The sequence below is a fragment of the Sus scrofa genome, chromosome 12 (assembly GCF_054392235.1).
Source record: "Sus scrofa isolate SSC_HxYL_T2T_F1_AM1 chromosome 12, Sscrofa_HxYL_maternal_Yorkshire_Landrace_v2.0, whole genome shotgun sequence".
NCBI lineage: Eukaryota > Metazoa > Chordata > Mammalia > Artiodactyla > Suidae > Sus > Sus scrofa.
In genome coordinates, this window is record NC_139394.1 from 52,213,803 (window position 1) to 52,229,516 (window position 15,714).

The 15,714-nt window shown below is 53.0% G+C and overlaps 1 protein-coding gene, 1 long non-coding RNA gene and 1 other non-coding gene across 14 annotated transcripts; all 3 read right to left on the reverse strand.

Annotated features, from left to right (window-relative positions):
• Positions 1-2,545: 2,545 nt before the first annotated feature.
• TLCD2 (TLC domain containing 2) lies at positions 2,546-7,740 on the reverse strand. 9 transcript variants are annotated; one of them, XR_014821608.1, is made up of 5 exons: positions 7,424-7,740; positions 7,125-7,207; positions 6,832-6,914; positions 6,585-6,739; positions 2,546-6,286 (listed from the first exon to the last, which is right to left on the reverse strand). XR_014821608.1 is itself a non-coding variant. In XM_084985711.1 (5 exons), exons 1-4 carry the CDS (start codon positions 7,597-7,599, stop codon positions 6,606-6,608), a joined length of 369 nt encoding a protein of 122 aa, XP_084841837.1. In that variant the 5' UTR covers positions 7,600-7,740; the 3' UTR covers positions 2,546-6,282; positions 6,585-6,605. The 9 variants fall into 9 exon arrangements, 6 of the variants coding, with proteins under 6 accessions (XP_084841837.1, XP_084841836.1, XP_084841835.1 ...); XM_084985711.1 differs by having other exon boundaries at positions 2,546-6,282; positions 6,585-6,632; XM_084985710.1 differs by having other exon boundaries at positions 6,585-6,632.
• Positions 7,741-8,918: 1,178 nt separating this feature from the next.
• Positions 8,919-13,908, reverse strand: LOC146398306 (uncharacterized). 4 transcript variants are annotated; one of them, XR_002337308.2, is made up of 3 exons: positions 13,826-13,908; positions 11,662-11,826; positions 8,919-9,508 (listed from the first exon to the last, which is right to left on the reverse strand). It is a non-coding gene; the product is annotated as an uncharacterized LOC146398306 (long non-coding RNA). The 4 variants fall into 4 exon arrangements; XR_002337306.2 differs by having other exon boundaries at positions 11,494-11,826; XR_014821635.1 differs by having other exon boundaries at positions 13,775-13,908.
• Positions 11,716-11,795, reverse strand: MIR22 (microRNA mir-22). The gene has a single exon (NR_038580.1). It is a non-coding gene; the product is annotated as a microRNA mir-22 (primary transcript).
• Positions 13,909-15,714: the final 1,806 nt, after the last annotated feature.

The window sequence follows — 15,714 nt, forward strand, 5'->3', positions numbered from 1 at the left end:
AATCCGTGGCATCCTACTTTCTTGGCTTCTCTGTCCCCCTGTGGCGCCCTGACCTGGGATCCAGAGCAGAGAGAGCCTGTGCGCCAGTCTCTCAGCTCCCGGGATTAACAGTGCCAACCAGTGAAGTTCAAGGAAGTGAAGGAGTCTTTTCAAGGGCACAGGCAGGCAGGCCAGAATAAGGGGGCAAGGTTTAACCCAGAGAAATCATTTACGATCCTTGGATGTCAGATACCACCCGTTGTTTGGACAGTTTGGGTGGTAGTGGACGGGAGAACCTCTGCAGGGCCCCTCATTTCACACTGCAGGAATGAACTCCCTGACCAGTGCAGTGGGTTAAAGATTTGATGTTGCTGCAGATAAAGCATGGGTTGCAGCTGCGGCTCAGATTCAGTCCCTGGCCTGGGAACTGCCATTAAAAAAAACACCGAAAAAATGAATGCCCTCTCTTCTACTCCTAAAGTGCACATGGCTTGCTTTTTTTTTTTTTTGCTTCTCAGGGCTGCACCCTTGGTGTATGGAGGTTCCTCGTGTAGGGGTCAAATCAGAGCTGTAGCCACCAGCCTCCACCACCGCTCACGGCAACACTAGATCCTTAACCCCCTGAGTGAGGCCAGGGATCAAACCCTCACCTTCATAGTTGCTAGTTGGGTTCATTCCTGCTGATCCACAAGGGAACTCCCGTGGCTCGTGTTCTTATCTCACTTGAAAGAGCTCATCAGTCTGAGAATCACTTCCGTGTCCAGTTCCTTCAGAAGATGCAGCAAGGGAAGGTTTGCCCCCCCACCCCCACCTGGTTAGAGACAAGGAAAGATGCATGTGCTCTCAGCACTGACTGAAGTGGTGTTCACATCTGTAGGGGAAGGGCAGAAGGAACCTCTGCGCTGCATAGTTCCTGCATTCCTGAAAAGCACAGAAATCAGTACTTGGTGAATAGAAGTCTGGCTTTCAAACCAAAGAAGCATCCTGACTTATAAATACTACTTTAGAAGCAATTTATCTGATTTGATTGCTCTTCTTTCTTGTCAACTTTCCTTTCTTTTTTTAGAGCCGCACACAAGGTACGTGGAAGTTCCCTGGCTAGGGGTCTGATCAGAGCTGTACTCTCCAGCCTACACCACAACCACAGCAATGTGGGATCCGAGCCGCTTGTACCAACTACATACACCACAGCTCATGGCAATGCCGAATGCTTAACCCACTGAGTGGGGCCAGGGATCGAACCTGCTTCCTCATGGACACTAGTCAGATTCATTTCCACTGAGCCATGATGGGAACTCCCAGTTGTCAACTTTCTAATTTAAAGTTTCTCCATTCCTCAGCCTTCCTATAAAGAAAGAGGCAAAATAGTGTATTAGAAGGATCCCTGGGTTCTAATTTGGTCTATGCCACAAACTAGCTGAGTATACTCTTAACCCACTGAGACACAAAGGGAACTCCATGAGTAGCTCTTTAAAGGATAACTTCCTGAAGTTCCCTGCTGTGGTGTAGCGGAAATGAATCCCACTAGTAACCATGAGGTTGGGGGTTCCATCCCTGCCCTTGCTCATTGGGTTAAGGATCCCGTGTTGCCGTGAAGTGCTGTGTAGGTTACCGATGCGGCTCAGATCCTGCCTTGCTATGGCTGTGGTAGAGGCCGGCCGCTGTAGCTCTGATTTGACTCCTAACCTAGAAACCTCCATATGCCAAGGTGCAACCCTAAAAAAGGGGAAAAAAAAAAAAAAGGCATAACTTTCCATGTGTAATCTCCAGCAGAGTAAGTGCTCCTAATTTTTAGCTGGACAAATTTGGATTTAACATGCAACAAAGTTTTAATAGCTCAGTTAGGGAGATTTCTATTTAATTTTCTTGTTAACTCAAGATTAATTTAGCCACGAGATTCTTTTGGTTTCAACTCTTGGCATTTAAGAATCATTCTTAAGTGTCTGAATCCATTCTTTTGCTCTAAGCTCATTCTACTGAATACATTTGGTTTGCTTTTTCATAGCAGAGGATCTTAAAACACTTTAAGGCTTTGTAGGTCAAAAAGTCAGTGCTGGAGTTCCCGTTGTGGCGCAGTGGTTAACGAATCCAACTAGAAACCATGAGGTTGTGGGTTCGATCCCTGCCCTTGCTCAGTGGGTTAACGATCCGGCATTGCCGTGAGCTGTGGTGTAGGCTGCAGACTTGGCTCAGATCCTGCGTTGCTGGGGGTCTGGCGTAGGCTGGCAGCTACAGCTCCGATTCGACCCCTAGCCTGGGAACCTCCATATGCCGCGGGAGCAGCCCAAGAAATGGCAAAAAGACAAAAAAAAAAAAAAAAAAAAAAAGTCAGTGCTGTGATGTTCCCTAGTGGCCTGGCAATTGAGGGATCCAGCATTGTTGCTGTTGTGGCAGGGGTTTGATTCCTGGCCTGGGAAATTTCACATGCTCCAGGCACGGCCATAAAAAAAAAAAATTAGTGCCAAGAGATCTTCCCGCAGCAAAGCTTCTACAATCCAGCACTGCATCATAAATCAGGAGCCAAGAAAAGTGACTCAAAGTAACCACACTCATAAAAGACTGATGCTATTATTTGCATAGCAGTTTATTAATTTTTTTGATAACGATAGAGTTCTGAGATCATAAAATATCCCCCATCCAGGAAAGCCCTTCCCTTATGCCAAGAGACGAAGAATTCATCAGCCAGTAGCTCGGCTGGCACGGAGTCTGGAGGACCCCTTCACTGGGCCATGATGAAATCTGACAGAGCACTGCCATGGCGACCAACTCAATATACCAATTATAGCATCTGCCAACCTCTGCATTTTTTTTTCTGAGGCACACCTGTGGCCTATGGGGGTTCCTGGGCTAGGGGTCTCATCAAACTCAGCCACAGCAATGCTGGAACCGAGCCACAACTGTGATCTGCACTGACCGAGGCCAGGGATCCAATCCACAGCCTAACAGACACGATGTCGGGTTCTTAATCCACCAAGGCACCACTGAAACACCAACCTCCCCAACCTCTGCATTTTTCCAAGCTCTCAAGTGACCGCACGTTGATTCCTATCGTCTATATCTGGTCCGGTTGGTGTGGTGTCCATTTGCGCAAATATAATCACAGTCCAGCCCTGCCTTCCTGAGGTTTCCCTGGGGCACCGTGATGAAAAGCTGGATGTGATCACAAATTCTTCAGGCGTCCACTCATGTCCTACCCTACAGGTAGCTAATCATTTCCTGTATGGGGTTTACTAGTTAACCTGTGGAAAGAGCCGTATTTTCCTAATGGTCAAGTTCTTGGAGACCCTCCATAGTTACTACCACACTTTCCCAAGAGAGGAACTCACTGGGGAACTCACTTGAATTCATGGCAGTGGCAAAAGAAAAGGTCTAGGGCTTGCAATGAATCAACCCTGACATCAACACATAACCTCAGAACAGATTCCTCCCATGGGTTTGTCACATTGCTTTTTCTGTTTTTCTTTTCTGTTCTGCTGTTTTGTTTTGTTTTGTTTGTTTTGCTTTTTTTAGGGCGGCACTCTCAGCCTATGGAGGTTCCCAGGCTAGGGGTCAAATCGGAGATACAGCTGCCAGTCTACACCACAGCCACCGCAACACAGGATCCTAGCCGCGTCTGCGACCTACACCACAGCTCATGGCAACACCAGATCCTTAACCCACTGAGCGAGGCCAGGGATCGAACCCGCCACCCCATGGTTCCTAGTTGGATTCGTTTCTGCTGCGCCACAAGGGGACCTCCTCACATTGCTGCTTCTTTGAAAATTCCAGACAGTGTTCTTATTCCTCAAGGCATTTGGTTAAAACAGCAAATTGAGGTTTGGAGATACCATGACTATTAAGGACAGAATTCTGCCTGGTTTCTCTATCTTAACTTCTAGACCTTTGCATCTCTGGTTTTAGTCTGATTACATTTAAACCCGCTGCTCTTATTATTCTGCCTGTGTTTACTTCCACCTGTCACAGGTTTCCCTTGGTCTCTGCCGTTTTTCCGCCTCTGCACCTTGGTTCTCTGACGGGTCTGTCTCACATCCCTTTCCTGTCTCTAGACGGCTTTTCCTCTCCCCATCTCTGCGTTCCCTCCTTTTCCTTGTACTTCCTTTTGGATGTTTAGTTCCTTGTACTGCCCCCCCCCCTTTTTTTCTCCCTGTGATTCTCTTCAGTCCTTTTGCTTATTCTGTGTGGATTCACATTGCCGATCCATTCTTACTTCTCACCGTCCTACCAGTCTCTGCCTCTCAGTTCCTGTCAGCCCCTGTCTCTGCATTTTGCACTGAGGCTGTTTGTCCTTTGTCTTTCTGTCTCCAGCTCAACATACTGCCTGCTTTTCCTGTCTATGAATCTCTCCATGGACTGCCTCCTCCACCTTCTGCTCCCCTGCTTCTCAGCTCCCCTGACTAATCCCCCTCGTCTCATTTCCCCTCTCTCTCTCCACTCATCTATCAGCCACTATCCCCTCTGTCTCTCCAGAGCCGGGTGGTTTCCCTGGTCACTCACTCTCCCCGTTTCACTGTCCAGACTATCTGTACCTGCCACCTCCGAGGTCCCTTCCTGCCAGCCTTTATTTCTCTTTGCTGATGACCATTTAACCCATTCTGTGATTCTGGATCTTCTCAGCATCTATAAAAAGCTTTCCTGATATTTCTCCCAAGGATTCTGTCTTGCCCTCCCTCTCTCTCTCTTCTACACAACAACAAACCTTTTTCTTTCTATCTCTCCTTCAATCTGTCTGTGTCTGTTTCTATCATCCCCTTTGTCTTTCTCCAGCTCAGCTTTTTGACAAGACGCTTTCAGCTTCCTGTCTCTTGCTTTTGGCTCCTGTATCTTTTCTGTGGATGATTAAAGGTTATCTATTTCTGTCCATTGTTTAGTAGAATCTGCTTACACGTCCCATAACCTGGACACTCTGCCTGAAGAAGAGAGTGGTCTTGGGGAACAAGAAAAAAAAAATGCACCAGAAGCAGCAGGGGAGAAAGTAGAGCTTGCAGATGAATCCCAGAAGAGAGTCAGATATTCCTTAATTCCTCCGCAGCCAAATGGAAGCCTTCCCTCATCCGCATCTGCCTCTGCCCTCATTCCTGCAGAAAAGCCTACATTGGGCACCCAGAATGGGTGGTTGAGTTCCTGCTGTGGCTCTGGACACCCCACAGTCCTGAGAAGACAGACCCAGCCCCGTGCTGATTCCTCTGTCTCTGCATTTTCTTTGAAAAGGTCCGAAGGCACTAAAAAAACTTAAAAGGAAGATGCTGGATGCATCAGGATGAGGGTTAATTACAAGCAGAATAGGGCGGCTCTGAGAACCGGAAGTATCACCAGCAATTGTTGTGGTCCAGTAGCTTCTGTCTCTTGGCAACTGATAGGTCCATCCCCACCGGCTACACATAGCACCTATATGCCCTCCTCCCACTACCATAATTTGGTCATAGGTGAGGTCTCTCTTCTCTCTGATCCCAACCCTTCCACACCAGATCTCTCTGATCCTCCTAGGACCTCACCTGCCATGATGCATTGCGTGCTAAAGCAAAGGGTTTCTGTTCCCACTGGCAGTTTCCCAACTTCATGCCTCCTGCCACATTTTTCTGGTAGCACAGGCTGTAGTTAGTTTGCTGGGAAGGGTGGTCATCTGAAGATGGGATTCAGTGAACAAAACCCCAGGTTCCCACCCATTCGTGAATATTAGCATTTCTTCTCAAATCCTAGGAATGGAGGAGGGGTTGAGTTAGGGGGCAGAGAAATGGAGATACTGAAAATCCAGTCCAGTCCTCACCCCTGGGGGACTGTGCATTGAAGAACACCTTCTCCTCATCCTGGTCTCACGTCTCCCAGACCTGGCAGAGAAAGAGCCCGAGGCTCCTCTTCAGTCTTTCAGGCTGCGAGTGGAACCACCCCTGGTGACAAGCTCACCATCACAGCATGTCCTGGAGCCCCTGGTTTCCTTTTGCCCAGGGATGGATGGGCGGGGCCGAGACCGCAGGACGTCACTGACCAAAATGCGGACACCCAGTGTGATGCTCATGGCACCCACGGTGACCAGTCCAGTTCCACCAAGAATGACCAGAGCAAGAGGCACCTGATGGTGTTGCCGGATCAGCCACAGACTCATCCACCCCAGTGGCACCAGACGGAAGAGGGCCAAGGTAGCCAAGGTGGCCCAGCTGGTCAGGCTGAAGGCCAGGGATGGAGCCTGGCGAGAAAGCAGCAGCAGCTTTCGTAAGTGCAGGCAGGTGGAGTTCAGCTCCAGGAGCAGAGACACCACAGAGAAACCCACATAGTGACCAGACAGAATGGCGGTGCTGAGGCAGCTCACTACCTGGGGAGTCAAGGTCTGAGGTCAGAGGACCTTCCCTGACCTACCACCCGTCACATCCCAATACCCCAGTCCTTAAGAAGAGCTCCCAAGCATTTTGCGGTACCCCCCACTCCAAACCCAACCTTTACGCTCACTCTTACGTTAGGGGCCTGCATGGCCTTGAAACAACCCTTCCTGGAACTGAAGCAGTTTGGCCTTGAGGCTGTCTCCCTGGAGCTGCAGTATCTGCACAGAACCCCCCTAATTTCCATTCCTGTGCCTTCCCACCCCATCCCCACGCCCTGTACTGGGGCTCCACCTTCTCAGAAGAGTTCCACGTTCAGTGTGTCTGCCATCCACAGGGCATCTGTGGGAATCGGGTCTCCTTAGGCAGTGCTCGGACTCCCAGCTGTGGCCAGCAGTCAGTCCCCTTCCCCCAACTCAGCCCAAGGGTTGGCAGGGGTCAGAGACTCTCTGGGAAGCCACAGGACAGAAAGCGGATGAGAGAATGGGACCCCCAAGGCTGGGCATGCCTCCTCTCCTGTCTTGCCTCCCCCAAGTCTCACCACCAAATGGTGACAGAGGAGTTCCCAGGCCTGGCCCAAGGTCTGGTTCCACAGCATGTCAGCTCCATCCGCCAGGAAATAACCTGTGAGTGGGGGAGGAGAGGGGGTGTTAGGCTTCCCCCAAGCCAGAGTGCAGGCTGGAGAGGAATCTCCCTCCCTTCCTTCTCCCAGCTCAGCAAAGCAGCCAGAAACATTTAACCTCTTCGAGGGAAGAGAAGGGGAAGGAGACCTGGAATTACTGTTGGAAAGTTGTCCCCCACCCCAAACTGATCCAGCCTTTGCTGCGGACTCACCCACAGACACAGCTACCAGTACCAGGGCCCAGGGCGGGTGGCCATGAATCGGGTCGGCCGCCATCTGAGGGTACAGCGACAGCCTGGAGGAGACGGGGGAGCCATGGTCAGCGTCTGTGCAGACTCAGATCCCATTCTCCCGCTGTGGACGGCGCCCCACCGCCCACCCATCCCCCTCTCAGCCTCAGTTCTGAAGGTCTCATATTGATTCTAAAGGTGCCTCCGGGTCTTCTAATCTCAGCCTTCCCCCTCTCTCCCGCACCCCCAACACCATGCTTCCCAAACCCCTAAGCCCGCACCCGAGCAGCGCCCCTGCACCCGTAAGCAGGCTGTGCACCAGGGAGACACAGATGTTCCGCCACTTCCAACGGTCCTGGGCAGCAGATCCCGGCGTGGGCAGCAGCTGCAGCCCCCAGTGCAGCCCCCGGAAGGCGGCGAAGGAGGCGCCGGTCACGAGGAGTCCAAAGGGCGCCATGGCCTGGCGGGCGGGTTAGGTCCGGATCTGTTTCTAGGGCGCCGGAGTTCTTAGCCCCGACCCGACGATCCCAACGCCCCCCGCGGGGCCTGTGAGCCGGCTTCCAGGCTTCCAGGCGAGGCTGGGTCCCTGAGCTTCCCCGCCGCCGGGCCTTCAGAATCGGCTTTAACTTCTCCGAGGTTCGTCCACGCCCCCAAGCCTGGGCTGGGCGGTGATTGGAGCAGCGGTGGGGCCACCGCCCCTGGAGCCGAAGCAACCGATCGCGTCCCGCCCTAGCAGGGGACAGCGGGTTAGGGGGCTCTCAGGGCCCGGCCAGGCAGCCGAGCTCAGGGGGGCATTCCGGGATGTCGATCTGGGACTTTCTCAACCGACGTGTCCCCAAACGCCTCGCAAATCCAGAAATGGGTCGCTAATCTCACTTTACACACCTAGAGACCCAGGCCCGTTACCTTTCACCTCCTTCCCCTGCTCTAACCTCACCTGCTGGTCCTCCTGCTCCCCCCACTCTCGCAGCCCTGAAGTTAGAGGCTAGAGCAAACCCACTCACACTTGCTTAAATCTCACCATCGCTCTGCCCCGCACCCCACCCTCCTCTCAGTTGCGCGGGTGGGGGGCACCTCGCTTCCTCGGAGCCACCCCTTCCAGGGTGTCCAGACCCAGCAACTCTAGGACTCCAGGAGTTCTGCGCCCTTCCACAGTACCTCTCAGAGGGATCAACAGCTCCTACTCTGGCGAAGCGACCCACCGGGGACTCCTCCCCTCATCTCTTTTGGGGGCCCTGAGGAGAAGACTTACTGTTAGCAGGAGGAGCAAGACGGAACCACGCAGCTCTGAGTCTAAAACACACCCCTCCCCCAGGGTCTGGTACCTCTTAGAGGGATGAGAGAGTATCTCTTCCAATCTAAGGGGGCAAGGAGAGGTCACACAGGGTCACCTCAAGATTGAGACAGAATCAGAGAGAAAAACAAAGACCCATCTTGCCTTCAATAATGGGACTCTTAGGATCCTAGAAACTTTCAGCCTCGGGGGTGAGGTGGGGCTGCTCGCCTGAAGTGAGAGGTTTTCACTCTTTTCCTTGTCTTACTCCGCTCCCTAGCTCTTTAGGTGGCCAACTGTCACCAATTCAGAGAGCTGGTTCCCGTACAGGAGAGGGTGGAGTTCGGCTGCCCAAAGAATGAAATTCGTAAACCAAGAGGTGCGCCCCCAAACTTCCCCGACAATCCCCTTCTGCCACCAAAAGTCCATTAAGTGTATAAGGCCGGGGGCCTCCCTTCATTCTTCCACACCCACATCTCCAAAAGTTTTAAAAATCACGCTGATTCTTTTAATCTGTATTTATTATAGGAAAGCCACACACAATTAATGTTGAAAATTTGGCAATTACAGAAAAGCCAGAGAGTAAAATTACAATCACTTTATTCCACCATCCAAAGAGAACCACTATTAGTAACAATTTGGAGTATGTCCTCGGTCTTTTAACTCTTTTACACATTCAGGGGTACACTCATATTAAAAAAAAAAAGAAACTGAAATCACGTAATACACCTTTCCATTTTCCAAAGAGCACTTTTCTTTGATTCAAGCTGCATCTGCAAGCTGCACCACAGCTCATGTCAACACTGGATCCTTAACCCAGTAGCGAGGCCAGGGAAACTGAAATCACGTAATACACCTTTTCATTTTCCAAAGAGCACTTTTCTTTGATTCAAGCTGCATCTGCAAGCTGCACCACAGCTCATGTCAACACTGGATCCTTAACCCAGTAGCAAGGCCAGGGATTGAACCTGCATCCTCATGGTTGCTAGTCAGATTTCTTTCTGTTGAGCCACGACGGGAACTCCTCAAAGAGCATTTTTCTTTCCAGTCAAATGTTCTTCTACGTGATTTTAATGGCTGCGTGGTACTCCATCTGGATGGATATACAATTACTTAAGCAACCCTCTCTTGCCAATTTTCATTACAGTGGAAAAGAAACAAATTCCCAGTCAGAGTTGCTTCCCATTTTTCTCTACTGCAATGAAGGGAAGAATATCTTATAACTAACCTGTAATTATTTTCATGGTATAAATTCCCAAATATAGAATTACTAGGTCAGAGGCCATGGAAACTTTTAGGATGTTTGATACATATTACCAAACTGCCATCCGTAAGGCTGTACCAATTTGTACACCCATATGCAATGTATGGGAGTGTTATTTTAACTGGGTCTTAAACTTTTTCTGACATAGTTTTGCTATGGGAAAAATGCTTTCAGCTTTATCGGCCATTCTTTAATTACTAACAAAGCACACTTTTTTTCCTTTTTTTTTTTTTTTTTTTGGCTTTTTAGGGCCTCACATGCGGCATTCCATGGTTTTATCTGTTTGAATTTCTTTTAAGAATCTTCTGTGTATGTCCTTTCATAGCTGGCTCCTGATCCTTGAGGGTGCTGATATAAAAATTACAGGGTGGGGGAGAGGTGGAAGCAGGAGGACGAAGCCGAGGATGCTTTAATAGGGCCCCACGTCTCTGGGGGGAGGCAGAAAGACCGGAGAGAAATGGAGAATGAAGGAGATGGCTGGCCGCTTGTCCTCGATGGAGACTGGCTGTCCTCCCTCCTGGGGTGCTCTTTGGGGACCCTTTCTGCAGGGTGCTCAGACAGAGCCCTGTGCGCTCCGGGCCTGGTCCTGGTCTTCTGCCTGTCTCTGTGTTCCCAGGCTGCAACTCCTCACTTCTGCTCCATCATGAGTGAGGATGGCAGAGCCACATACATACTCAAGGCGGGAGGGAGACACTGTGGCCAGCGAAGCAAGGAGGGGAAGATAGGATGGACGCAATGTCCAGGGACAGAGCAACCTTTGTTGCAGCCTATGAGTAGACTCAGTCTGCTCCACACCACCCCCTCTACCACAATCCCACACACACATCCAGCTTAGGCCGAAGACGGGTGGCTTCAATGATCTACTCTCCCCAAATCTGTTTCTCATAAATGGAGACTAGGACCCAGCTCCCTGCCCAACTCCAAACAGAACAAACAGCTTCCTATAACCCCTGTACCTGGGCTCCTTCAGCCAGGGAGACTGGGCCCAGGCTGAACCACACCAGAGTGGGATTAGATCGTGAGCTGAGAGTGGCAGGTTTATACTGCCTGATGCCCCAAAGGGATCCCATCCCATAACCCAGCCCTTCTGGTTGTTGAGGGGTGGTGGGGGTGAGGGTGCAGAATTCCCTGCCTGCACAGGCCCAGCCTGAGTCTCGAACACTACCCTGGAAAGTAAAGTGGGGGAAGAGAGCAGCAGCAGCTGGAACCACCCCCCCAGGGGCTGCAGTCTGGCTTTGGGATGCAGGGGAAGCCCGAGCCACCTCTGCATGGTGGGAGGTCAATGTGGAGACTGAGCTCCCAGCAGCACCTCACATTAGTCTAACTCTAGTCCCTCCCCTCAACCTCCTCCCCGAGCTCCTGGTCATCGGTGTGGGCAGGGCAATAGCTTATGTGAAAAGCTGTTTCGTTCTCGCCCTCGGTGGGAGGAGAGTCCAAGCTCTGAGTCTGCACAAGTGGGCTTCTGATTCCCTCATGCTTTACGCCCCCTCAACCAGATGACTCACCATCTCACAGGTGGAGAAACCGAGACAGGAGGCTCTGAGGGGCCCCCTGAGAGGTGAGTATCCCTGAATCTAGAGCCTGCGCCAGACTTAGGCAATACAGGGGGAAATGAGGGCAGGGGGGTGACTACTCAGTCGGAGTCTCAGTATAACCTTCTCCCTGAAGAGGGAACGGACTTTGGAGCTCACCTGGAAAGGCCAGCAGGAAAGAGTGGGGGACAAGGAAGGAAGGGTCAGGAAAGACATCAGGATAAAGGGGTGGGCGGGGTTTTCTCCGCTCCACTTCTCATTGTCGCACGAGGACCAACTAACCTTGGGCACACAGAGCCATCATTCTCCACTGCATCCAGGGTCTCTACTCTGAAATTTCCTCTCTGGCCAGGTCAATGTGAGCGAAACTCCTCAACTGAATAGGGTTCCCTTTCCCGAAAGGGATCATGACTTTTGCTGTTCAGACCGTCCCAGCCCCAGTTCTGTCACCTTCCAGATGAAGAGGAAAGCAGCTCCATCTCCTCTTCCTCCTCGAAGCCAGGGGCAGAGGGCAACAGTTCTTCAACTGGCAGCTTTAGCTGGGTCAGGACATAAAGCTTGCCACTGAAGAACTACTGCGGCTCAGCCAGGAGAGGATATGTGAGGTACAGCTTCCTAAAGGGAAAGGAAGGAAAAATTGGAAAGACCTGACCAGGGCCATGTCACAGGGACACTGTCCCACTAGCCATCAAAGTCCAGCCCCAGCAGATGTTCAATCTTCTAATGAGAGCTCTTGACTCTGACCTGGGCCTTCAGTGAGAGAAAAGAGGTAGCTCTAAACCTACTTCCTTGCTTCTCTTTCCAGAACTGCAGGCTGTAGAAAGCTCAACCTCTTGCCCCGGCTACCTATAGGGGACGCAAGCCTCCTCAGCCCTCAGAGAAGGCAGGACCTGGGAGCCTGGACACACCCCACCCAGTATGGGCCCCAGGTATTAGGTGAGCATGTGGACCTAGGTCCAGAAATGTGAGTTCAGGGATCAGCCGAACTGACTTGGTCCCAGGAAGAGGAGTTTTGGGGGTCTCTGGGGAAAAGTGAGCAAAAGAAGAAGTCTAGAGTTTGGAAGAAGGTCAGCAGAGACTCCTAGGACTGAGGAGAGGATGGGGGACCAGAGGCTGGAGGGGAGGGAGGTATGGGCAGGGTGGCTGGGCAGCTTCCCCAGGACTCTCAAATGCCAGGCATTCCGCTTGCGCATTCCGGGTACATCTGGTATGAATTCCAGGCTGTCTGCCGGCCCCTCCATGTCTGAACTTTGTTCCAAGTTCCAAGCCCCGCCCCCACAGTTTCAACGCATGAATCAGCAGGAAAAGCCGGGCCCTGCAGCATGGCCCAGGGAGGGGGCTGGGGGCGTGGCAGGCTAAAGGGCTGTGAGTTGGGGAGGGTGGGTCTCTGCTGACCCTCAGTCCAAGGTCATGGCCCATGCCAGTGTCAGGGGCCAAGGCAGTCTCATCTTGAGATTTCTATACTCAGAGGGTAAGAAAGATTAGGATGGGAGGTTTTCAAATTACAAAACCCTCTTGGGAGGCATGAACTTTGTGGTATCTTCCTTCTCCCAGGTGACCAGGCCAACTCCTTCCCACTCCTCTCTGAGCAGGCTCTGCTCAGCCCATAGCATTCAGCTGCTGCTGAAGAGTCTGTGCCAAGCAGGTGCCCTTGGCTGCAGGGCGGGGTGGGCCCAGGGCACTGACCCTCTGACCAGCTGCTCCATCAACCCTTTGGCACTCTGACAGCTCCTAGCCCAGTCTGACAGCCAGGATGACAGGCCAAATGAGTTGGAGGCTGGAACTAGGGCCGGAGGGAGGTGGGGGTGATAGCCTAGCCAGAGGCCACGGGGAGGGGCCAAGAGTTGGCCGAGAGGTGGGGAGAGAGGGAGCCCAGTGATGACTAACCCAGGCGCCCCACCCAGCCAGCCGGCTTCCCAGGCAGTCAGGGCCAGGCCTGGGCTAGGGGCCCCACAACCGGACAGGCTGGGGGGAGGTGCAGAGGTGACCTTCTCTCAGCCCAAGACAGCCAGTTAGGCTGGGGAGGGGGGGTTAGAGTTTCCAGGCTCTCCTCCTGCCTGCTTCCCCCACCAACCCGCGGTGAAACCCTAACCTTTGGGTTGCATAAGGCCCCCGCACCGCCGCCCCCTACTCCCCTCCCCTCCCCCCTTACATAACATCCCCTGGAGGGAACGAGAGGAGGGGCCGGCCCGCCCAGAGACCCCTTCCCTGCCAGGGCGCTCAACTGGCCCTGACCCAATGAGTGCCGGTCAGAGGCAAAGCACCTCCCCGCTACCCGCCCCGTCCAAATCCTCTCAAGCTGGGAGGCCGGCTCTCATATCCTCGGACGAGAGGGCTCCGAGGTTAGCCACCCCCAGCCCTCTAGCCCCTCGTCCTCCTCCCAGCTACTCCACAAAACCTTCTGCAACGACTACTGTTCTGGACTCCTTCCTTAAACCTCCTGACACACTATTCCAACCGGTACAGGCCCCACTCCCCCAGAGCTCCCCAGCCCCCGCCACCCCCTCTCTCCTCTCCCGGAAGGGCAGGGTGTGGCCGTCAGGACCCTACTTTCCCCCATTACCCCGTTAGCACGGTTCCCTCCTGTGCGTCCGGGACCCCAGCTCACACCCACCTGGTGCTGGGTGGAGGGGGTGCTGAGAGCAGGGGAGCGAATCAGTGCGTCCGATCCCCACGGCCGGCGGCGCTGTCTCTTCCCAGCGCCCAGCACACACCGGCTCCAGTCTCCGATCAGCTGGCGGCGTCGTGACGCACAAGCTGCGATCGCACCGCCCAGGGCCAATCACCGCCCACTGCTGGGCAGCGTGACCACACCCACTCGGGGGCGCCTGCACTTCCCCTCGTTCCCGCCTCCCCTGCCGTTTTAGCACTGATTGGCATGGAGGCCACCCCCTTGCCTAGCGGAGTTGCGCTAAGCCACGCCCACAGACTGGCAAGCTGGCCAATAGGTGAAAAGGTGTGGCTCAGTCCTCCTCCTAGGCTGCTCGCTTAGAGGAGCACTACGTCAAACCCGACTCCCGAAGAGCAGAAGGAAGTAAAGGCGTGTGTGTTTGCAGTGCATACTGGTCAATGTAGTTCTCGGTCTGACGCTTCGCTCCCAGAATCCAGCGCGCTCTGTGAGTTGGCATTTTTAAACTCAACTCGGAATCCATCCCGGCGAAGTCCTTAAAGGGCACAGCCCCTCCTTTTTGGAGCCGTGAGTGATCCTTTTAGACAGCCTCTCAAAACGGATTCGCTGACCTCTTGCGGGAAGCGACAGCTCTCAAAGGAAAGGTGGAGCAGGAGAGTTAGCAGGAGTGAGCCGAACTGAAGGTGGAAATCAGCCCCATGGCAGCCAGGCTCTTCCTTTGGGATACAAATTCCTGTGGGCGTTTGGGGGGAGGGAGGACTGCCCACCTCGCCTGGCCCCAGCTTTCAGGGGAGAGGTCTAGTACACCCCTCCTGGAGGGCGCTTCTGAGGAGACTTCTTGTAGAAGATGTCTCGCCCCAGTCGCAGAGACAGGGCCTCTCAAGCAGCAGCTTCCTAACGAAGGATTCAGAGCACAGGGTTCACCTGAGGGTCGAAGTTAGATTTGTGGTCAGGGGACAGGCCGGGGCAAAGTGCAACTGGCCAGCAATCCCATCCCCTGCCTAACACCCCCATTCTGTCCCGCCCTCTAGAAGCTTTTCCCTGACTCAGGCCTACTTAAGGAAGAGATTTCAAAGGTGGAGACCAATGAGGAGGCAGCTCCTTTCCCAGAGGCCAATCAGAGCATAGAGGGGCGGGAGATAGGGGAAAAAAAAAAAAACCCACCAAAAAAAAAAAAAAAAAAGGAAAGGAAAGGAACCCAATGACTTGGCAAAAGCTGCGGAACCACTGATTTAAAGGGGCAAGTCTGAGACCCACCCCACCTCATCACTCGCGCCTCTCCACCACCACCACCAAAAAGGAACGTGTGGACAGGGATACAAGACTTTTCTGTAAGCTCCCAATGGAGGATGACAACAAGGGCTCTGCCACGGGACCGCTATGGTTCCTAGGAGCTCCAGAATTCTGAACCTGTGTTCAGAACATTGTGCCTTTAAGGAAACTTCCTGCCTTCCACCCCAGTAACAGCTGATTGTTGGAAAGTCTGACCTCCGGGGACGAATCAGCTGTTACCACATCCTCCTCCAGTTCTGCCCTCCTCTATCCCCTTATCCCCACCCCCTCATGGGGTGAGGGAAGAAAAGAGATGGAACCCCAAATATGGAGGACCTGCTTGTACGTTCTTCCCTCTTCCCTCTCCAAGACTGTCTTCCTCCTCCGCCCTCTCCTTCCTCCCTCCCCCAAGCTGCTGGTTAGTTCTTCAGAGGCTCTGAGCTTGGAAGGAGAGGTATTTCCTGTCAGCAAAGTCAGCTCAGACCCGTCCTCCCCAGTCTCATAGGGAGGCCACTACTGGGGAGGCCCAGAATGGTGGCTGGCGGGGTATGTAGGTGCTCCAGGAAGAGGTACTGGGGAAGGTTCAGTGAAGCTGAGGACCA